Raw genomic sequence first — 26,018 nt, forward strand, 5'->3', positions numbered from 1 at the left:
GAGACCTAGAAGGAAGAAACAATGGTCCTAGTATCACCAAGGAGACCTAGAAGGAAGAAACAATGGCCCTAGTATCACCCAAGGAGACACAGAAGGAAGAAACAATGGCTCTAGTATCACCAAGGAGACCTAGAAGGAAGAAAACAATGGCCCTAGTATCACCAAGGAGACACAGAAGGAAGAAACAATGGCTCTAGTATCACCAAGGAGACCTAGAAGGAAGAAACAATGGCCCTAGTATCACCAAGGAGACATAGAAGGAAGAAACAATGACCCTAGTATCACCAAGGAGACACAGAAGGAAGAAACAATGACCCTAGTATCGCCAAGGAGGGGAGACCAAGAAGGAAGAAACAATGGCCCTAGTATCACCAAGGAGACACAGAAGGAAGAAACAATGACCCTAGTATCACCAAGGAGACACAGAAGGAAGAAACAATGACCCTAGTATCACCAAGGAGGGGAGACCAAGAAGGAAGAAACAATGGCCCTAGTATCAACAAGGATACATAGAAGGAAGAAACAATGGCCCTAGTATCACCAAGGAGACACAGAAGGAAGAAACAATGGACCCTAGTATCACCAAGGAGACCTAGAAGGAAGAAACAATGACCCTAGTATCACCAAGGAGACACAGAAGGAAGAAACAATGACCCTAGTATCACCAAGGAGACACAGAAGGAAGAAACAATGACCCTAGTATCACCAAGGAGACCTAGAAGGAAGAAACAATGACCCTAGTATCACCAAGGAGACACAGAAGGAAGAAACAATGACCCTAGTATCACCAAGGAGACACTAGAAGGAAGAAACAATGACCCTAGTATCACCAAGGAGACACAGAAGGAAGAAACAATGACCCTAGTATCGCCAAGGCGACACAGAAGGAAGAAACAATGGCCCTAGTATCACCAAGGAGACACAGAAGGAAGAAACAATGACCCTAGTATCACCAAGGAGACACAGAAGGAAGAAACAATGACCCTAGTATCACCAAGGAGACCTAGAAGGAAGAAACAATGACCCTAGTATCACCAAGGAGACACAGAAGGAAGAAACAATGGCCCTAGTATCACCAAGGAGACACAGAAGGAAGAAACAATGACCCTAGTATCACCAAGGAGACACAGAAGGAAGAAACAATGGCCCTAGTATCACCAAGGAGACACAGAAGGAAGAAACAATGGCCCCTAGTATCACCAAGGAGACACAGAAGGAAGAAACAATGACCCTAGTATCACCAAGGAGACCTAGAAGGAAGAAACAATGGCCCTAGTATCACCAAGGAGACACAGAAGGAAGAAACAATGACCCTAGTATCACCAAGGAGACTTAGAAGAAACAATGGCCCTAGTATCACCAAGGAGACTTAGAAGAAACAATGACCCTAGTATCACCAAGGAGACCTAGAAGGAAGAAACAATGGCCCTAGTATCACCAAGGAGACACTAGAAGGAAGAAACAATGGCCCTAGTATCACCAAGGAGACACAGAGGAAGAGAAGAAACAATGGCCTAGTATCACCAAAGGAGACACAGAAGGAAGAGAAACAAGGGAGAGAAAAAAAAATGGCCCTAGTATCACCAAGGAGACCTAGAAGGAAGAAAGAAGAAACAATGGTCCTAGATCACCAAGGAGACCTAGAAGGAAGAAGAAACAATGGCCCTAGTATCACAAAGGAGACACAGAGGAAGAAACAGATGGCCCCCTAGTATCACCCAGGAGAACAGAAGGAAGAAACAATGGCCCTAGTATCACAAGGAGACCTAGAAGGAAGAAACAATGGACCCTAGTATCACCAAGGAGACACAGAAGGAAGAAACAATGACCCTAGTATCACCAAGGGACATAAAGAAGAAGAAGAAACAATGGCCCTAGTATCACCAAGGAGACACAGAAGGAAGAAACAATGGCCCTAGTATCACCAAGGAGACATAGAAGTAAGAAACAATGGCCCTAGTATCACCAAGGAGACACAGAAGGAAGAAACAATGGTCCTTGTATCACCAAGGAGACACAGAAGGAAGAAACAATGACCCTAGTATCACCAAGGTGACATAGAAGGAAGAAACAATGGCCCTAGTATCACCAAGGAGACACAGAAGGAAGAAACAATGGCCCTAGTATCAACAAGGTGACATAGAAGGAAGAAACAATGGCCCTAGTATCACCAAGGAGACACAGAAGGAAGAAACAAGGGTCCTTGTATCACCAAGGAGACACAGAAGGAAGAAACAATGGTCCTTGTATCACCAAGGTGACATAGAAGGAAGAAACAATGGCCCTAGTATCACCAAGGAGACACAGAAGGAAGAAACAATGGCCCTAGTATCAACAAGGTGACATAGAAGGAAGAAACAATGGCCCTAGTATCACCAAGGATACATAGAAGGAAGAAACAATGGTCCTTGTATCACCAAGGAGACACAGAAGGAAGAAACAATGGCTCTAGTATCACCAAGGAGACATAGAAGGAAGAAACAATGGCTCTAGTATCACCAAGGAGACCTAGAAGGAAGAAACAATGACCCTAGTATCACCAAGGATACATAGAAGGAAGAAACAATGGTCCTAGTATCACCAAGGAGACACAGAAGGAAGAAACAATGGCCCTAGTATCACCAAGGAGACACAGAAGGAAGAAACAATGACCCTAGTATCACCAAGGAGACCTAGAAGGAAGAAACAATGGCCCTAGTATCACCAAGGAACACAGAAGGAAGAAACAATGGCCCTAGTATCACCAAGGAGACTAGAGGAAGAAACAATGGCCCTAGTATCACCAAGGGACACAGACAGGAAGAAACATGACCCTAGTATCACCAGGAGACATAAGAAGGAAGAAACAATGACCCTAGTATCACCAAGGAGAACTAGAAGAAACAATGGCCCTAGTATCACCAAGGAGACACAGAAGGAAGAAACAATGGCCCTAGTATCACCAAGGAGACTTAGAAGAAACAATGACCCTAGTATCACCAAGGAGACTTAGAAGGAAGAAACAATGGCCCTAGTATCACCAAGGAGACATAGAAGGAAGAAACAATGGCCCTAGTATCACCAAGGAGACATAGAAGGAAGAAACAATGACCCTAGTATCACCAAGGAGACCAGAAGGAAGAAACAATGGTCCTAGTATCACCAAGGAGACTAGAAGGAAGAAACAATGGCCCTAGTATCACCAAGGAGACACAGAAGGAAGAAACAATGGCCCTAGTATCAACAAGGAGACCTAGAAGGAAGAAACAATGGCCCTAGTATCACCAAGGAGGGGAGACCAAGAAGGAAGAAACAATGGTCCTAGTATCACCAAGGAGACATAGAAGGAAGAAACAATGGCCCTAGTATCACCAAGGAGACCTAGAAGGAAGAAACAATGGCCCTAGTATCACCAAGGAGACATAGAAGGAAGAAACAATGGTCCTAGTATCACCAAGGAGACATAGAAGGAAGAAACAATGGCCCTAGTATCACCAAGGAGACCCAGAAGGAAGAAACAATGGTCCTAGTATCACCAAGGAGACTTAGAAGGAAGAAACAATGACCCTAGTATCACCAAGGAGACCTAGAAGGAAGAAACAATGGCCCTAGTATCACCAAGGAGACCTAGAAGGAAGAAACAATGGCCCTAGTATCACCAAGGAGACACAGAAGGAAGAAACAATGGCCCTAGTATCACCAAGGAGACATAGAAGGAAGAAACAATGACCCTAGTATCACCAAGGAGACACAGAAGGAAGAAACAATGGCCCTAGTATCACCAAGGAGACACAGAAGGAAGAAACAATGGCCCTAGTATCACCAAGGAGACATAGAAGGAAGAAACAATGGCCCTAGTATCACCAAGGAGACACAGAAGGAAGAAACAATGACCCTAGTATCACCAAGGAGACACAGAAGGAAGAAACAATGACCCTAGTATCACCAAGGAGACCTAGAAGGAAGAAACAATGGCCCTAGTATCACCAAGGAGACACAGAAGGAAGAAACAATGGTCCTAGTATCAACAAGGAGGGGAGACCAAGAAGGAAGAAACAATGACCCTAGTATCACCAAGGAGACACAGAAGGAAGAAACAATGGCCCTAGTATCACCAAGGTGACATAGAAGGAAGAAACAATGGCCCGAGTATCACCAAGGAGACACAGAAGGAAGAAACAATGGCCCTAGTATCACCAAGGAGACACAGAAGGAAGAAACAATGGTCCTTGTATCACCAAGGTGACATAGAAGGAAGAAACAATGGCCCTAGTATCACCAAGGAGACATAGAAAGAAGAAACAATGGCCCTAGTATCACCAAGGAGACCTAGAAGGAAGAAACAATGACCCTAGTATCACCAAGGAGACCCAGAAGGAAGAAACAATGGCCCTAGTATCAACAAGGAGGGGAGACCAAGAAGGAAGAAACAATGGCTCTAGTATCACCAAGGTGACATAGAAGGAAGAAACAATGGCCCTAGTATCACCAAGGAGACTTAGAAGGAAGAAACAATGGCCCTAGTATCACCAAGGAGACACAGAAGGAAGAAACAATGGCCCTAGTATCACCAAGGTGACATAGAAGGAAGAAACAATGGCCCTAGTATCACCAAGGAGACACAGAAGGAAGAAACAATGGCCCTAGTATCACCAAGGAGACATAGAAGGAAGAAACAATGGCCCTAGTATCACCAAGGTGACATAGAAGGAAGAAACAATGGCCCTAGTATCACCAAGGAGACACAGAAGGAAGAAACAATGGCTCTAGTATCACCAAGGAGACATAGAAGGAAGAAACAATGGTCCTAGTATCACCAAGGAGACCCAGAAGGAAGAAACAATGGCCCTAGTATCACCAAGGTGACCCAGAAGGAAGAAACAATGACCCTAGTATCACCAAGGAGACCCAGAAGGAAGAAACAATGACCCTAGTATCACCAAGGAGACCTAGAAGGAAGAAACAATGACCCTAGTATCACCAAGGAGACACAGAAGGAAGAAACAATGGCCCTAGTATCACCAAGGTGACATAGAAGGAAGAAACAATGGCCCTAGTATCAACAAGGAGACACAGAAGGAACAAACAATGACCCTAGTATCAACAAGGAGACACAGAAGGAACAAACAATGACCCTAGTATCACCAAGGAGACACAGAAGGAAGAAACAATGGCCCTAGTATCACCAAGGAGACACAGAAGGAACAAACAATGGCCCTAGTATCACCAAGGAGACATAGAAGGAAGAAACAATGACCCTAGTATCACCAAGGAGACACAGAAGGAAGAAACAATGGCCCTAGTATCACCAAGGAGACCTAGAAGGAAGAAACAATGGCCCTAGTATCACCAAGGAGACCTAGAAGGAAGAAACAATGGCCCTAGTATCACCAAGGAGACCTAGAAGGAAGAAACAATGGCCCTAGTATCACCAAGGAGACCTAGAAGGAAGAAACAATGGCCCTAGTATCACCAAGGTGACACAGAAGGAAGAAACAATGGCCCTAGTATCACCAAGGAGACCTAGAAGAAGGAAACAGTTGTATCGTGCAGTTTTATTATCATCTTTCCTCACACGTGGACTATTAAGTTAATGTTTAAAAGTTTATAGTATTCCTTTCATTGATTGTGGTGAATAGCCCATCTCACTGTTAACATGTCCTATTTCATAACAATCAGTATCGCTACTTTAGAAGAATGAAGTTCTTCCTCGCTCGACTGTGCACGACACATCAAACGATTTTTTTTCACGTCACGGAGGAATGGTTACACATATCTAACTGTGACAATTCTAAATTTGTCAAACTCGGGTTATCTTTCCAATTAAATATTCCACCTAATAGCTATGGTTACCAGTAGTTTATAACATTTTTATATCCACAGGTTTTCATTAATCACGTGTCTACGCATAATGAAGAATCCAGCTCAGTTTGGTTCGATGGTTTGACTAAATTTGGCATCATCAAAGACATTCCGCAATAGATGGTGTTCGAAACTGTAGCCGTCCATATCTGAGTACAAATAATGGCTGTGGGAATATAATATTTAATATTTACATTTTGATGACAAAACCACCATAAAAAACTAACTATATTTATGAGGAGATAAATGACACCCAAATCGTGCCATTATTCCATAAAATTATTTTATTTATGCGCAACGTCAACATCCGCTCAATGTTGGATTAAAGACTCTACACATCATGCTTATATCAAGCCAAATATGGACCTTACATCCCCAAAGATAGCAATGAGTTGTGTGCTTGCGCGCAATAGATGTTTGTCTGCAGACATCTGTCATTTATATCGACTATAAATGCCATATCGAGACACTAATGCTATATAATAATATCATGTAATGGTGTGATGTAATAATATTGTATGATTATACATGTATCATGTAATGTTGTGATATGATAATTGTGCCCGTCTTTATGTCAATTATCAAAAAAAGTAAAAGACATATAGTAATGATTACATTGACGTGGACCGCTGATCGGTGTATAACGCCGAACAGCTTATGCATTCTTAGTTGTACACGCGAGTTTCGCGTATATGTAATTGGTGTGTATTTGCTTTACGTTTGATCCTGGGCGTCGTCATCAAACATTGTTAGTAATACATTATGTCCAGGTTACTCAAACAAAACAACATTCCTATTTTATGTCTACTTCATCCGTATACGTAGTCAAGGGGGTTTAGCGATACACCCATGAATTCACATTCATTTATCGAAAAGGGGCTTGAAGACATCTAGCAGTTATTGTTCAGATATCTTCCAGACAGTTCTAACTGTCCGAAAACTGTGTTTTAAGGTTGTACATGTGCGCGTTTGTGTTTTGGAGAGTTTGAAGTCTGTACATGTGATATTCAGAATGTTTGTCTTTCTGTATGGATTTGTTTTCTAAATTGTGATAGAAACATTAAGCGTGTAACAAGCTATATGGTTTGACAGGACATACAAGAAAACAAAGTTTGCTTGACCGGGCACACTAAACCCGAGAGCTGTTGGCATTGTTCTCTACAATTACCATGCATACCTACATGCAGATCTTTGCGCCTGGAGGTATTACTTATGACACGGAGATGGTTCATTGAGAGGACGGTCAGACTTGGACATGCTGTATTGGTCTCATCAATGCGCGTGGCCTGGTTTTATCCGCAAAGCTTTTGAATAGGAACTAAAGTGGTTCGCACGTGTTTGGAATGTCCATAAAACGTTGACCGCTACATTAAGGTCAGTATTTGGTCTAGGCCTCAAAAGGGTATTTAAACGAATGTCCGAGTCATATTAAGAAGCACTAGTACCTTGGCTGGCGTTCTCACAATAGAATGGTGGCGAAATAATATCGGATGACTGAAGCGTTCATAAACAGTTGATGACGCCAAACTGTTTAAAATAGAACTGGTGGATGGTGTCGTTAAAGGAATGTATCGGATCAGTCTAAGACCAATAAAACTTGGTCGGGTAGACATTAATACAACTGTCTTCACGTGTTAAGATGTGGAACGGTTACTACGTAACTAACTTACGACCAGGAATAAGAGAATACCGGGGCAAGTATACCGTTGGTAACTAAAAAGTAACGTGTCCGAAAACTGTGTGGTCAATCAAAGGCATACAGCATACAACCCATCTTACAGATACCTGTTGGTCAAGTGGTCAGCTGTGAGATGGTATCTGGCCAACACACGTCTAGAGTAAATATGTATTGGTTTCATTGATGGCCAGACACAGAAATAAGACTCGGCTGGCCGTTACGTCCTTGCTGTCTGTTGATACCAGTGATGTGTGACGCCCCCTCGCGTCTCGTTAATTACTCCTCTGATTCCAATTCGATGACAGCAGAGATATGGTCGATGAATGAGGGGCTGCAGTAATAGATATAGCACAGGCGTGGAATCACGGAAATCTCGTTCATAGCCAGGGACGGTTAGAACAACCTCCGGACAGGTCAGACTAAAACCTCCGGACGGGTTAGACTAAAACCTCCGGACTGGTCATCGTCCTTACCACAGTTAAATGTTTCACCTTTAAATGTGTAATTATAGACACTTCACGTGCTGTAATGGAATCTGGTAGGCGTGTTTCTATTGTGGTCCCAGATGTCGGGAAACCTGCGGAAAAACCGAGACGTGTCTCTATCTTAGTTCCGAATTCCAGGACAGGATCTATAACATGGGAATCGTTTGATAGGACGAGGAGAGCCTCCCGAGGAAAGGTAAGCCATCGTTCTCAATCCGCGAGACTTCATAACGCTTTGATTCCTTTATTCTGCACGTGCGTTAGGAATGCCAAATGCCCGTGCACCAGCTAACGAGGTATTCGTTCGCCTTGATGTGCATTTTATTTTAACATCCTAACAATTGGTAATATCGAGTCTATTTAAGTTTAGTTACAGCTATTCCCTGTGGAATTAGGATCAGCTGCCCCTAACTCTTTATTTCCTTGTCTATACCGTCTATAATTGACCATAAGTTCCTATCTAGAAACATTCAAACCTTGGCATACACTGGCAGTCTTCTTACCTACGTCGGACTATCTAGATCGGATATTGCGTTTACCTTGTGACTAGATGGTGTGTCCAGGGATTTACGTTGACCGCTGTCCATTTGTCCGAAATGTCGGAAGTACAACAATATATCTCCCTCTATTTGAGGAAGCTGAAGCGTCTACACAAGGAAGTAAGTATTTGAAGGCCACACCTACTGACCACGCCCTCTAGAAAAATAGAATGTAAACTATACAAAAAAGACATTAATGCTTTAAATCAATTGTAACTGAGGACTTCTCGTGTCATTCAACACTAGTATTTGACAGGTGTAACGAAAGTATCGAGATGCTATACTGCGCATTTAAGAAAATTCGTCTCATTTAACTATGAAACAGCATAGATCATTGATTGGTTCAGAGCTAAAGCTTCATGAAAAATATCTTTATCAAATTAATTTTATTTGTGACAAAAATCCAATTAATTTTACCTTTGACAGAAATCAAATTAACTTTAATTTTCAAATGAACAAAATGAACCTATAATCATCTTTAACGTTCTTACTGAGCTGAATCTTAGCGTTTTGTTGTTGAGTTCTTCGTCTTCCAAATAAAGGCCATACTTAACTAACAAAGTTTGAGATTACTACCGCCGATATGTAGTCACTAGTATGTAAGGGACTTTCATTGGTGCTCAACAGAGCCCTGGTCAGCGTATTGCCCAATATATTTCTCGTAATTTATATGATTTGTATCTTAGAGAAAAACACTAACATTGCTGTCTACAAACGTAAATTACAAAAACTAGGTATAGAAACGCAAACCCTACCGATATAACACAAACGTATACCCCACTTAGTAAAGATGGGGTATATATGATATAAACTTATACCCCACTTAGTAAAGATGGGGGTATATATAATATAAACTTATACCCCACTTAGTAAAGATGGGGTATATATAATATAAACTTATACCCCACTTAGTAAAGATGGGGGTATATATAATACAAACTTATACCCAACTTAGTAAAGATGGGGTATATATAATATAAACTTATACCCCACTTAGTAAAGATGGGGTACATACAATATAAACTTAAACCCCACTTAGTAAAGATGGGGTATACATAATACAAACTTATACCCAACTTAGTAAAGATGGGGTATATATAATATAAACTTATACCCCACTTAGTAAAGATGGGGTATATATAATACAAACTTATAGCCAACTTAGTAAAGATGGGGTATATATAATATAAACTTATACCCCACTTAGTAAAGATGGGGGTATATATAATACAAACTTATACCCAACTTAGTAAAGATGGGGTATATATAATATAAACTTATACCCCACTTAGTAAAGATGGGGTACATACAATATAAACTTAAACCCCACTTAGTAAAGATGGGGGTATATATAATACAAACTTATACCCCACTTAGTTAAGATGGAGTACATACAACATCATATAGTCTGTTCGTGCGTTCATGCAAAGCTTATGCACAAGATATCTCATGAAGTCCTGGACAGATAAAGTTCATATTCACACCAATAGCATCACACCGTGAATTTTTACACCTGGTTAGATGTTGATGACCATGGCTAAGGTAAAAGTTCACAATACCCGCTGGCTTTGCGTTTATAGGACAGATAATACAAAATTAGTAGAATTTAAAAAGTCTGTCGGCTAATTTACCACTATTGAAAAAAATAGTAATTGGTTAAGGATGCGTGATGCCAAATAAATAAATTATCTGTGTGCGAGTTACCTCCCTTGATCTTATTAATTTATACATCAAGAAAAGCATTCTTTTGTACTTGATCAGTGGGATATTTTTCTTAATTTACTGCAAAATATATTTGATTAAACAATATTTCAAAATTATGGTTTTATACAAGAAATAAAACTGGTTTCAATATTTTATTCGGAGGAATCTTACACGTTTCCTTGTGTGGATCGATCCTCTATTTGAAGTGATATATGTTGTACACGTAGCCATAAACAGATAATATTAATGTATATTTGTCTGTGGAAAATAAACTGAATAATGAAAATTCTGTTCTATCATATCGACCTAAGGTCGAGCTCTGTGGAACAATGGAATCCGTTTACCTGTTACAGGTGGGGCACAATCAATTGTCTACAAAACGCGTGTTTATCTCATATACGTTATTGATTAAGAAGTGATTTGTAAGACAGTGGTATAAAAAGTTATTGTGTTATTTCCTCACACAACGACCGCTAGAGATTAGGAACATATATACTGAAAGTATAAAGAAACTCAATTAAAAATTGCCTCGTTTACTATGGGAAATGGAAAAATGTTATGTAATGTGACAATGGTGTAATTGAAAGATAGGGAAAAGTGACATCAACTTGAGTTTGACGGGGGTACTGAACTTACATGGATGAAACTTTCACAGACGATAGAGTGGTTCTCTTTATTACATTCTATAACATCCTTTTATTTCCTTTAAACCGAGAAATTTCTTAAAGATATCACTTATATAGTTATAGTTATATAGTAAAGCAACTTCAAGTCAGGAAAATATTAAAGACAATCGCTAAATCACGTGTAGTGATGTCATCCTGAATACCATTTGAGGACGTCATCCTGATAAATGAATTCCGAGTAGTGACGTCAATCGTGGGTTTATCATTTAGCACGTCTAGGATTTGGATATCGCATAATGACCTCGTTATGGATTTGAATGTAACTTTAAAAATGACGTCACCAGGGGAATAAATTACGTATTCTGACGCCACTTGAGTGTTTAGATAGCACGTGGAGCCGTTAGTAAGGAGCCAAGACCTTGCTGATTCATCAATTGGGATTTATAACAAAAAAAAAAAAATATTAAAAAAAAAAAAAATAAAATAAAAAAAATATATATGTCGATAAATCATGAATTTTAGCACCGCATATTGACAGCATGGATATGAACACTGAGTTGAGTGTTTGATCAGGCATCAGTTTCGTCAGAAATTTCCCATAGGAAAGTATTACAGAATTAAAGAAAAGGTCCTTAGCTAAGATTTCCCTTAACTCCTGTACTAGTAATTTAAAACCAGGGCCAGGTATACCGACACGTGGTAAACTTACGGGTTTAATACCGTGTGGTTAATCTGTGTTAATGACATTGGTAAATAAGGGACATGCATGCTGTGTAGCGTTGTCAATAATATATTTTGGCACAGTGTATACTTGTCAATAAGATATTTTGGTACAGTGTAGAGTTGTCAATAAGATATTTTGATACAGTGTATACTTGTCAATAAGATATTTTGATACAATGTAGAGTTGTCAATAAGATATTTTGGTACAGTGTAGAGTTGTCAATAAGATATTTTGGTACAGTGTAGAGTTGTCAATAAGATATTTTGATACAGTATAGAGTTGTCAATAATATATTTTGGTAGAGTGTAGAGTTGTCAATAAGATATTTTGATACAGTGTAGAGTTGTCAATAAGATATTTTGATACAGTATAGAGTTGTCAATAAGATATGTTGATACAGTGTAGAGTTGTCAATAAGATATTTTGATACAGTGTAGAGTTGTCAATAAGATATTTTGATACAGTATAGAGTTGTCAATAAGATATTTTGATACAGTACAGAGTTGTCAATAAGATATTTTGATACAGTGTAGAGTTGTCAATAAGATATTTTTGATACAGTGTAGAGTTGGTCAATACGATATTAGATACAGGTAGATGTTGTCAATAAGTCCATTTTGATACAGGTGTAGAGTAGTCAATAAGATATTTTGATACAGTGTAGAGTTGTCCAATAAGTATGTTTGCTTTAAAGTGTTTGTATACTTGTCAATAAGATATTTTGATACAGTATATACTTGTCAATACGATAATTTGATAAAGTATAGAGTTGTCAATAAGATATTTTGGTACAGTATAGAGTTGTCAATAAGATATTTTGGTACAGAGTTGTCAATAAGATATTTTGATACAGTGTATACTTGTCAATAAGATATTTTGATACAGTATATACTTGTCAATACGATATTTTGATACAGTGTAGAGTTGTCAATAAGACATTTTGGTACAGTATAGAGTTGTCAATAAGATATTTTGATAGAGTTGTCAATAAGACATTTTGGTACAGTATAGAGTTGTCAATAAGATATTTTGATACAGTGTAGAGTTGTCAATAAGATATTTTGATACAGAGTTGTCAATAAGATATTTTGATACAGTGTAGAGTTGTCAATAAGATATTTTGATACAGTGTAGAGTTGTCAATAAGATACTTTGATACAGAGTTGTCAATAAGATATTTTGATACAGAGTTGTCAGTAAGACATTTTTTGTCAGTCTAGGATCTTAATCCATAAAGGACGTTTATTGGGGATTCGACTAGAAAATGTTGACGTTAGCTAAATCTACTCATTGATTTGAAATCAGAGATTTGAATGTAACGCACCGAGTAGTAACGTCATCATGTATTTGAATATAATGAATTGTATAAATCCATTTAGAATATACAATATAAAAGCAAAACTTCCTTTAATATTTCATATACAGCCGTTATAAATATCATAAGCTTTATAAACTGACTTGAAACTAATCGTCAGTGGCACATGTATGAGGAAGTCGCACCAAGCCAGTGGCAACAGGTAGGAATGCGTACCATACATCACCCGTAAGTAAGATAATGCATCCCCGACACCGATAGGTATATATCTACATACACTATACATCTACCAAGTAAGTTACATCCTCCTTCAGTGGGGGAGGCACTCAGTGTTTGTTATTTGTAGTCTAGTTGGTAACAGAATGTCCCTCCCTACACACTAAGATATACGTGTTCTGTTGTAGAACCTGTCCCATTTACTTTCCTTCTCATCCTTTTCCCAACCAAATGTCTGCCGCCATGCCGCGGATATCTCATCAGGGCTGTCCATTAGATGATCTTGAATAACAAAATAACAGAACCTTTGTTTAATTACACGTGCGGAAGTCCTACCACCAGAGGTGTTACTAGTGCCATAGTAACGCCGTACTCGTGCCTCCACTATAGAGGTACACACCGTTAGTACGGTACAGTGCTGGTACCTCACGGATGTAGAGACTATCAAAGTTATGAATGATACAATTCAAAGGTCAACCCTACAGGACGACGTTACGACCGGTAAGTACGTCTAATGGTACTCCCGTCACCAATAATGTCAACTTTAGCAAATCGTATTCTTGTCTTTCCAATATTCCGGTGCTGTTTATATGCAGAAAATATATATACGAACAAATCAAATGAGAGGGACATTTCAAATTGTGAATTTCGTCTTTGCGAACCTCTCCCATAAGTGTCATGCTGTGTATTATTTTGTGATTCGAATACATGGTGATATCAATCATTCGACATAGAGGGCGCACACCAGTACACATAAAAAATCATAAACGTTACCTATCATATCACCAACCTTTACAAGCTGCTTTCTGTCGTTGTGGTATGGTCTATCAAGAGTGACGTTATTTGAAATAAATGCAGATATCGTCATTATGTTCATAGTTTCATCATAGCATGCTGTTCGTCAGTCTTATGTTCGTCATAGTGTTATGATCATTATAACCTGAAGTTCATCATAGGCTGACGTTTATCATAGTGTTATGATCATTATAACCTTAAGTTCATCATAGTTTGATGTTCATCATAGTTTGTTATTTGTCATAGTTTGGTGTTCATCATAGTTTGTTGTTCGTCATAGTTTGTTGTTCGTCATAGTTTGGTGTTCATCATAGTTTGGTGTTCATCTTAGATTGGTGTTCATCATAGTTTGGTGTTCATCTTAGATTGGTGTTCATCATAGTTTGTTGTTCATCATAGTTTGGTGTTCATCTTAGATTGGTGTTCATCATAGTTTGTTGTTCGTCATAGTTTGGTGTTCATCTTAGATTGGTGTTCATCATAGTTTGGTGTTCATCTTAGATTGGTGTTCATCATAGTTTGTTGTTCATCATAGTTTGTTGTTCATCTTAGATTGATGTTCATCATAGTTTGTTATTTGTCATAGTTTGGTGTTCATCATAGCTTGATGTTCATTATAGTTTGATGTTCATCATAGCTTGATGTTCATTATAGTTTGATGTTCATCATAGCTTGATGTTCATTATAGTTTGATGTTCATCATAGCCTGATGTTCATTATAGTTTGATGTTCATCATAGCCTGATGTTCATTATAGTCTGATGTTCATCATAGTTAGGTGTTCATCATAGTTCGCAGTAATGTTAAGGACTTGATATCGAATATATTTCCATTCTGTTTGAAATTTGGGCGCTGAATGACAACACCATGCTTACTCTTTCTCACATATTTCACCGGAAGTATCTAAAATCGAAAGGGGAAGTACAGGTATCTAAACACTGACTCACAAAGACATCGCGGTATATCGTCACGTGCTTTGATGTTATTTAAGTGTTTTCGATGGGAAAGTGTTCCAATACGACTTACCCTAAAACACGGTCTGCTAAGCAATAATTACCAGGAACTCTATAAGTACCAAGGTTGTAGAGAGGGGTCGCGGACTCTTCGGAACTGGCCCGTCTATAACCCCTGGGTAGAGTGATTTACGTATATAACGAACTGTCCATTACCGAGGTCCCTCCTACTGTTTGGTACTGCCGTGTATCTGTAGATGGTAAATAACGGTTATATTGTCAGCAGATTTTACCTATGATACTCGACTAGGAGCCGCGTGGCATCAAATGAATGGGCCTGTCGTGTTATTATTGAAACAATAATAGATTTATTAGTACTCGTCATGGCATTCTTTTTTCTTTACTACTACATTTTTTTTTATATAGTGTCACGATGTTTACGTATTTCATTTCAGAGTTAGTTTCAGCTGTCAAATTGTCTGCATATTTATGTCATAAACACGAGTGGACTATATGAAAGCCATCCATATTTTCGAAATGTTGATAATAAAATGGTAATATAACATGCAACGTGTGATGAACCTATATTGAATTTCATACAGGCACTTGGACCTCTTTCTCTCCGTACTTTTATTTTCCTTATTACATATCTGGAGTTGTGCCGAGTTCCTACTCATATCCTAGTAATATGTTTAAGGCATTTGAACTTTGCTTATATAAATATTGGTATGTTTTTCTGTAAATTACGGGGAGCTTTGTGTTGTACTCGCTTATAGACTTTGCACATTGTCTTTGATGTTTCCGGAAACATTGGTCCGCCATCGTCTTGCCATCTGCTTGTTAGACCAGGCAGTGTCTGTGCGGTGGCCAACACCAAACTCTACATTCTGCATGCTCACGATGTAAGGTGTTGCGTCTTCGTGTCCAGTTTTAGATGGCGGATGTGACGTCATTTTACGATGCACGATATGACGTCATTACAGAAAAATAATGTACATTTCACGCCTATTGATTTGCCTTAACTGAGAAATGTTTTGTTCACGTACATGTAAGAGTGTCTCTCTGTCCAGTGTTATTCTACAAAGTATGTCTTATCTTTGTTGAGTTCAGTTCTGGTTACACATAGGTGCGAATCGTTTGTTCAGTTATTATATCACTTTGTCCAGTTCCATGGTACAAGGTTGTCGTAGTTTTTTTTTTACACTATAACAGTACAAGTAAAGTACAAGGTGTGACGTCATTTTCCTCGGTTAACAGTGCACGTCACAAGGTGTGACGTCATTTTCCTCTATATTACAGTCCTCATGAATATAACAGTGCCTGTGATTAGCCAAAATGCATCACGTGGCCGGAAATAAAGCATCATATTTCCCGGAGCCGCGTGGCCCAGGGAAATAAAACATCATAGCGCTTGCCCCCCATGGCGACCCTCATATTCTGTTGCGCGGAGATGATTTTCCAGTTGTTTACAAATGGCAGACGGATAGAAACGCAAACGTTTTCACAAAATATAAATAGATAAAATTCTGCAAATCATGAATGCTCATAACACGAAAATATCAACAAATGCACACACCAATTGCTTCCAAGTGTTTCTAAGAGAAACTGACAATAACACATGGAAACGTTTAAGTTGTTTGGGCGACTGGGGTCACAAGGGTTTGTAATAGTAGTTTTAGTATAATTTTACTGATTATTTTTCGGTATAAAAAAAAACAATTTAAATGTATGACACTGGATGCAGGGTAATATGAAGATTTGTTTACCCCCAGCTCTCATTTTCCCTCGGACAAACCCTCGGGAAGTATGATACCATCGGGTAAACAAACCTTCATATTACCCTGCAGCCAGGGCCATAGATGCATAATGTAATTTTTCCTCAGTTTTCAGTACACGTCAAAAAGGGTGACGTCATTTCCCTCTGTGTTACATTACACGTTACAATGTATGACGTCACATCCCTCAGTTTAACACTACACGTTCAAGGTGTGACATCATTTCCCTCGATTTAACAGTACACGTTGCAAGATGTGACGTCATTTCCCACTCTTTTACGGTACACGTTACAGGATTTGACATTCATTTCCTCCTCAGTTTTACAGTGCATGTTACGAGGTGTGACGTCATTTTACTTTGTTTTACAGTACACTTTACAAGGTTGACGTCATTTCCTCCTCAGTTTTTTAATACATGTTACAAGGTGTGACGTCATTTTACTCAGTTCAAAAGTACACGTACAAAGTATGACGTCATTTTGCCTAATACGCACAAGTTGGTACTTGAAATTCTCTTTTGAATTCATGTATACCTTTGCAGTGTGTTATATTGTAGGTATAGCCTTGTACACAGTGAGACATGTACAAAGACTAACGATAGTTCACTCCGACCTGTTTTACTTGTCGGAGGCGTGACCGCGTGCGTTATTACTCTGATAAAACAAGCTGGTAAGTGAACTAAATTGTTACTTATTGTAGCCAGAGAGAACTAACTAGTACGGTTAGAAAGATAGGGGAACAGTTTATGTATGTATATCTTTATATATCTGTACAAAATTACCGAATCTTCATACAATTGTTTATAGATGAAAGAAAATCTGTACATTGACGCGTACGGTATTTAGTTACAGACAGGCGATCGGTCAGCTTGCGACTTAGCTTTGTGTCATAGGAACAAGCTGACGTCGAATGTCTACAGTCATTGAGAGAGCGCACTTAAAGTTTTGTAAGTTATTATTAGGGGTCAAACGAAGTACACCAACGTCTATGGTTTATGGTGAACTTGGAGCTTATCCTTTGAATATCTCAGTTAAGACGAGAATGTTGACCTATTGGTCTCAATTGATTAATTCAAAAGAAAACAAACTAAATGTAATAACTTATAAACTGTTATGTCTAAACCAATACCGTAATAATAATGTTCCCTATATACGTTATATACAACAATTATTAGATGAATGTGGTATTAGCTATGTGTGGAATATCCAGTATATCCAGGAATTAGATACTTCTTGGATAAAGTCATATGTAAAACAAACACTCCATGATCAGTTTATACAGCAGTGGGAAAATGATGTATTTAATTCTTCTAAGTCTGGTTGTTACAGAATTTTTAAAAACAAATTTGGTTTTGAATGCTATCTAGACGTTCTTACAGATAAAGAAAGAAATACTTTTTGTAAGTTCAGAACTACAAATCATAGACTGATTATTGAAACTGGAAGGTGGAATAATATTGAACGCCACGAAAGAATATGTACTTTTTGTAATAGTCAACAAATAGGAGATGAATTCCATTATCTGCTAGAATGCCAGTCATTAGCTGCGCATAGAAAATTATATCTAAATAAATATTATTATACAAGGCCGAACATATTAAAATTTAGAGATCTTATGAACTCAAACCACGTAAATACATTGAAAAAACTCTGTAAATTCATTAGTATTATCTTTAGCAATGTGTCCTCCATAGCATGATGTTACACATCATGTTCATCTTGACTTGATCTTTTTTTTTTTTTTTTTTTTTTTTTTTTTTTTTGATGATTTGAAATTATATAAAATGGTATCATGCGTAACGATATGGTTAAATATCAGATGTTTTGATAAACTAATTGATACAGTCTGCGTGTGCATACTTTATACACTGGCTGAACAACTGTATATAACTTTTGTATTGTGTAAATATGTTTTCTCTGTACTGTTATGTATGGTTAAAGAGAAATAAATTGAATTGAATTGAATTGAATGTCTACACGAGGTCCCCTAGACTACACCAATGTTGGTTGGTATAGAGGTATGATGAAAGTGTAACATTTACTGGAGTAATACAAAAGCAACATTTACAGGTGTAATTCAAATTTAACATTTACAGGAGTAATTCAAAACTAACATTTACTGGAGTAATTCAAAACTAACATTTACATGAATAATTCAAAAGTAACATTTACAGGTGTATTTCAAATGTAGCATTTACAAGGGTACTATGAGAATACCATTTTCAATGATACTCTAAGAATAATATCATTTAAACTGTACAAGGGTAATCCAAACGTAAATAAAATGATATTCCAAAATTAACATATAAAAGAAAATATCTAAAGTAACGTTGGCAAAGTTATCAGAAGATCAAACTTTCAATGATATTCCAAAAGTAACATTTAACATTTACCATGCTATTCGATGAATATCCCAAAAATAAACTGACAAGAATATTCCAAGAGTAACACGAGCGTAACTTTCACGTGCGTATTTTGATATCTTAAGATAATAATCTAATCTGTCATCAATATGCACCTTTTATCAAACAATACATTGCACCAGTCAATTCCGAGATATCTTTTCTTTTTCGTCTTGCAATCTTAGGGTTGAATCTTTTTATCTTCTTGTTGACAAATATCCTTCAGTATCACGTTCAGTTTGGGGCATTCTATGCTACAATGGTTCCGCCAATACGTCGTTCAGGAATTCTTATGAGAATTGTGTGTAAATAGTGTACTGACGTATATATAACGAAATTGTTTGTGTTGGCTATGTCAGCGCCCTCTGTAGGCTTATTGGTGATAGCAGCGACCTCTGTTGGCAGAAGTCGCGATGACATATCTGTCTGTTGTAACCTTGAGTCAGAGTCATCATCTCCTCAACATCTCTTTGCGATCGACTGGGAATCGATGAGTGAAATCGTACAGATTTAGAACAATCCCTGTCAGGGTTTGTTAGCGACCATGTCAACACAATGGAAATGAACAAAGTTCGTTCGGTAGGGAAGTGTGACTAACATTTCACCCCATTTTAGAGTCACACTTCGTAGTCAATATTCAGTGCCCAATAGTTTAGCTCTCGCCGAAGCATTATCAAGAGCCGAAGTTAGACTGTTAATCATTTCATGATGGGCCATGTTTAAGGCTGGTAGACTCCAGCAGTGCCCATGAGAAGGGTCAGTGAAGTGTTCATGATCTTCATGTTCAAAGCTGGATATTTGTCAACCTTTCAAAACACATATGTCCAGAAGTTCATGTCCAGGACCAATTGCTGAAACGCTGACAATCGGACATCCGAGTCAACTGTTCAACTAATTTTGTCATTCCAGTTTATATAAAAAAAAAATTCAGCTTTCATTAATACGTCCGAATCATATCCAAAAACAGCGTCATGTTCCATTGGCTCTTTTGAACCCGATCCAAAAAGGTTTTACATTTCATTAACTCTTCTGGAACTTGTCGAAAACTGCTTTACATTTCATTAAATCCTTTGAACCCTGTCCAAAACGGTTTCACATTTCATTTACTTGTCTGAACCTAGTCCAAAACGGTTTCACATTTCATTAAATCCCCTGAACCTAGTCCAAAACGGTTTCACATTTCATTAACTCCCCTGAACCCTGTCCAAAACGGTTTCACATGTCATTAACTCATTAGCTAAAAACAACCTGCAGCCACCACTGTAAAAATCGGTTCCTTATCTGTGTTTTTTCTATGGTTTTCTTTTTCTTTTATTTACTGTGAGTGTCGTTACAACATTTGTCCTAAGGTAACCTTGGCTGAACAAACGAACCAAAACGGATTCATAGTTTCATTTGGTAATTGTTTGTAAAATAAGTGTTGTGGTAGCGTTTTCTTCTTAACTGCATCAAAAACGACCTATAATTCGTTAACCTGCTTTAAAGCTAGTGTTATTTTCACTTCCGAACACGAGATATCAAAAACGGGTTAACATTACATTTTGAACCCTTTCCACAGCTGTATCACTTTTTATTGACCTACTCTTCCGAACCCTATCTAGTAGGCGTCAGATACATACATGTATATAGATTGACACGTATACAAATAGGAAGGCAGCAGTGGAATGACGTCACAAGATATAACCATCATGTTGGTGTTGTAATATTTAAATTCATTGGCACGTGAAGAATACTTTTTTTCTGCCTCGTAGACCCGATATAATTGTATTCTGTTGCTGTTTTGGGCCAAAGTGTTCGAACAACATGATGAGTTTTAGATTTGGCACTATGGTGAAATATAGGAAAGTTAAAGAATATGCATCTTGTTTGACATGCATAACGGAGATTTTTGTCTATGCTAAAGGAACAAATGAGTTTTCTGGATTATCTAGATCGTTGATTCCGTCTGTTGTCAGTTAAAATGATAACCATACATTCAGGTTCCAGAATCGACAAACGTTCGACTCCATGACGTCTTAACAAAAACAAGTTAATCCTTTAATTTTACGATATAACTAATATGTCGATATGTGTGCCGGTACAACCCAAAAGTAAGTTCAGACAGAAAACATCCAGACTTTGAAATAACCTCGAGCCGACATCATGATGGGACTATATTTAATTCAATTTTGGAACTCAAGAATCACAGCAAGTGGCGATTTTTGAAGATTATAAAGAGCAAGAAATAAATTTCCACGCGCAATAATATAATTATCGGGGAAGCACAACTGAAAGTGTTCATGGTGTTATGTATATGTAATCACGCACAACTGACTTAGCTTTATTTCTTTGGAAAGGTCAACTCTGTTGCCATACGCCATCCAAATTAAACACAAGGATGTCCATGATGTCACAAAAAACCAAATGGGAATAATGTATGTCCCACAAACACTTTGAGCCTTCACGTCAGAAGGAATAACAATGTCAGTATGTTACACAGAAATTGAGCATGCTCCCGTTTTAACTGTAGTCACCGACTGGGATTACCTTACATACACATCATAATTCTTTGTCGACTGAAAACCTCATCTATGCAAATATTGCCTTCAAGATTTAATTCACTGTGGTGGCGATTTGTCCTTTTATGATGATATCTTTTTCCCTATTGAATTTTTTTTATTTCCACTTTTCCTTTGCATTTTTCATGATATTACATACATATACAGCATGGTATTCTTACGTTTTACTCGTAGATGTTATACACGAGTGTAGCTATAATGGACGGCTGGATCAAGTAATATATTATAATTATTGATCTTAATCAAAGATCGGCTTCTCGTTGGTCGGCCTGGTATCGTCTTTAAGACTATGAGAACATTGTTTGAATCAGGGATTAAAACAAAGTACATCTTTTTTTGGTATAAGTGATTCCTCCATTGTTTTCAGCGCGTGCATATTACGGTCGTCAATCATAAATTAATAAAGACTTCACAATATTTCCACTGTCACGCGCTCCTCGCGTAGACACCCACATGTTTCGTGTCCTGTCCAGGATCAGGAGGAGTAATTCGCATTGTTATAACGATGTCCGGCAGGTACCTTCGCACACCACTTATTCTCTTTAAATCTTTAAATGGAGAAATTGTAATTTGTTTATATGTTAAAATCGAAACTTGTTGTAAATGACACACACTCAAATGGTATTGGTTTAGAGGAGTGAGTTTGTTAATTACCCAAACATATGTCGGATATATCACTGGCGAGGAAAGAACGACCAAAGTGAGAGAATATAAACGTTATGACTGAGGAGTAAAACTAGTAAATGTATCCACACGTCTGGGGACAATCAACAGAAACAACAACTGAGAGTATGGTCGGTTAATTACACCACTGGTCCAGTATGAGGTTTAGCCGGTGGCTTAGTCCTCGGAACCTGTTTCCACGTGATAACAGACAAGTGTGTCAAAGGTATAGCGTTAATATATTCGTGAGCAATATCTACCATCCGACAATACTATCAGTAACAATGATCAAGGTCATTTGATCACGTGTGACCTGGGTACTAGGTGACGTGCTCGCGCCAGGGCATTGCTGAAAACTTTGTTTATGTTAGCGTCAAACTTTGAGTTCAAAGTTCTTTTCGATTTCCGATCAAGATTGTATCGCCATTGTGTGCGTGTAATCTGTCTACAACTTTTCCCCCGAATATGTTACACGCTCTTGGAAGAAGTGGCAACAGTTTCTTCCGTAAAATGTACCAACGTTAAAAATATAATGTAATACACTACATCGCTCAATCCAATTCCAACATTAACATTCGGAGAGGGTACCCGCCGTTATGATAGGTAAGGATTTACCTTTCCGTCAAAATGATTAGGGGGGGGGGGGGTTGTGAGTACTGTCATATTGTGAATACTGTCATATTGTGAGTACTGTCATATTGTGACAGGTTTTGATTGTAAATAGTGTACATAGAGATAAGGTCGCGTTCTAGCTTTGCGCTAAGGGGAATTTCCTTTGGCTCAGTCAAGAGAGCGGTACACCCAGTCGAAGGCCGCGGGTTCGATCCTCGGAGGAGACACGCGACTTCCTTTCGTGTTGCAATATGTCAACAGTAGTTTGACACAAGAAACAGAACACTATTCTATTTTATAGATATCCGGAGATATAATATTCTGTAAACATTCCTGCAATTCTCCATATTATTCGGAGAAGTTCCTCTCTTATCATTCTCCATCGTGGGTTTAAGATTACAGCCACGAGTGGGATATCCCCTTACTAAGTTATCCCATTTAGGATTAAAGATGATATTCATTTAAACACATCTGACTCAATATATAATTATCAAGATTATATGATTATACTTGTCGTCTTAAGTTGCCTGCTGGTAATAAGTTTACGTGTTCTATTGTAGAAATACACCATACGATAATATAATAGACACAAACTCTGTTACCATATCAGCGACTTTGGAGCACTGGAGATATGATCTAGGGGTCATTTAGTTTCGTTACAATTATTATTTTTGGAAACAATTACAGTTACGTCTGTTGTAAGCCGGCTGATATTGCATCTATATGTTAATTTAGATTCTACCGATCGACGACTACATCATTTTTAGATGACTGGAGGCGTTGACGTAAGTGTCGAATAAAACAATAAATTGTCGGTTTTAAAGGTCGATACTACAATTAAACATTGATTATTATATAATATCTTGCCAGTAGCGAAACTTACCCGATAATAACTCCTGTCTGAATCATATTGATAGTAGTCATTTAATGATTTTGTATTAAATATATTCACAGCAGCTGTGTTCTCTGTGGACGTGACACTTTCGGACAAGACAAAGTAGTGTTTTAACTCATCTCGATACCACACCCTTGGTGGGCTCCAAAAATTGTATAATATACGATATGCTGTAGTATTTAACTATGGTTCCTGATGATTTGTTCATGAAAAATTGTTACCAACAATTTCTTCGATCAGTAGCTTTTCGAAGGTTCCCCATGAATATGTATATACAGTGGAACTTCGTTAACTCGAACTCGGATAACTCGAATACCCCGCTTAACTCGAAGTACCTCGCCGGTCCCGGCCGAATTCTCTCTTTATCTTAGTAAAAAAAAACTCGGAAAATTCGAATTCGGATAACTCGAAAAACTCGGATAATACGAAGTAAAAATTTGGTCCCAACAATAAAAATCCTACTTGAAATGTTCGAATAACTCGAAGTATTTGTTCATATTTTGTACTCCTTTTGTTCTTTTTTTTTTAATTGGAATTATAGTTTCTTTATTATACCAGTATTCTTTGTTGTTGTGGATATCCAATCCTTCTAGAACTTTTTTGAATTTTGTGTTAGAGAGAATTTAGACGGTAACATCGTGAAATAATACCAAGGATGGTTTAGATTGTAAAAAAGAGAACAGCACCTTCAACTTTATTTAACTGTACAATATATAATTATGTTTGATCATTTGATTTAATGTCTAAAGACTCTCTAATGTGAACAGATAGTCTCTGTCTAATTGTCACAAGCTACAGTTGAACCATTGAAAAATGGTGTTTATGGTCAATATAAATGTTGTTCGTAGAACGACGTTTGTTTTGGCATCATGAGTATTTCTCTGCCACCAGATCGCATTCTTTTGTTTCTTGAAAATCATTCATTTTTTAAGTTAAACGTCATATCCTAGGCGGTTCTTTTTGTGTGATGGTATTTTGGATTGTTTACATATTGAATGACCAATGGACAGGGAAAACTACTTATAATGTGAGGGATGTTTCCATCCCCAAGGTGTTTGTCTATACCATACATTACATGTGTTACTAAATTCAATTTTAAAGGTATTTTTCACTGTCTGTTTTACAACAACAACAGAAAATACCGTTACAATGGAAAACATAATTCTAACAAATAATCGATACAAAGGGTACCAGGAGATAAATACCAGATGTCCCGGAAGGATAAGCGTCTCATGTGTCCTCGACAACACACGCCATGCTAATCAATGTCGAAGTCCCATCCTCAGATTGAGCACTTGGGTGATTTGATTGAGATTGTTTGGTAAGCTATGCTGTTGATTTTCATTGATTACAAGGTTTATCTGTGACGTATAAACCACGTCTAAATTCTGATGTATAGTATACACACCTACGTACTTAGTGGTCATTTAAATTATACATGTTTAAGAAATTGATTACATTGGTGCGGTTTTCCATTCTATATAATATCTGGATTTTCCAACCCTAATTTACAGGATTTTTGGATTCAAGCATCACTGATGAACACTAGAATGACGAAACTAATTAATGTCTAATAGAGTATATATCAGTATTTGGCGTATATTATATCCATCATTAATGGCGTTATTCCTTGTGTACTTTTCCTACAATCCACGGACAGATCAGTCGCAGCTAGCGTTAGTTCTACTGATAACAGATTATAGTGCCATTCGTATTGGATTGACGAGATATGTCACTGCGTTATGTGTCCAGTATCAACTCGACATGGAGGAGGTAATCATTTGTCGAGGGGGGTACATATCAGTCGATACAGTCACGCCCACACATACGTTACCACCAATCACCGCGTCAATGTCTCCTGTTAAAGATAAGTTAGTTGTTGTTGGCTCGGGATCAATTTCACAAACCGCAATTTCAGGAAGAGGAATGAAGTGAAATTAAATCAATTTGTTTCAATCAGATTTGTGAATGCTGTCAGAATGATGTTTACTAAATGAACCGTTTTGGTGCATGGCATCCGCAAACAGATATATACAAAAAATATGCGATGTAATTAAACGTGGGTCTAGTCTCGACGTGTGCAGATTTATTGCCGAGTAGACAGCATTTGTATTAAGGTTATATGTACCGTGTACCTCCATCTCCCATCTTCGATATGACTAGGTAGGAAAATCAGTCTATGGGAGACGTATTTAAGATATTTTGTAAACGTGCTAGGTACTGATCCTTATAAAAGACG

At 37.9% G+C, this 26,018-nt stretch overlaps 1 protein-coding gene across 4 annotated transcripts in view; it reads left to right on the forward strand.

The window, feature by feature from the left end:
- Nucleotides 1-7,899: 7,899 nt before the first annotated feature.
- LOC117337127 (inositol 1,4,5-trisphosphate receptor type 1-like) overlaps nucleotides 7,900-26,018 on the forward strand; it is a 178,225-nt gene continuing 160,106 nt past the window's right edge. For all 4 annotated transcript variants that reach the window (XM_033897929.1, XM_033897925.1, XM_033897926.1 and 1 more), the window contains exon 1: nucleotides 7,900-8,200. In XM_033897929.1, the coding sequence (XP_033753820.1) occupies nucleotides 8,048-8,200 (153 nt within the window). In that variant the 5' untranslated portion in view covers nucleotides 7,900-8,047. The remainder of the gene's footprint in view (nucleotides 8,201-26,018) is intronic.

Source organism: Pecten maximus, chromosome 11, assembly GCF_902652985.1.
Source record: "Pecten maximus chromosome 11, xPecMax1.1, whole genome shotgun sequence".
Classification (NCBI taxonomy): Eukaryota; Metazoa; Mollusca; class Bivalvia; order Pectinida; family Pectinidae; genus Pecten; species Pecten maximus.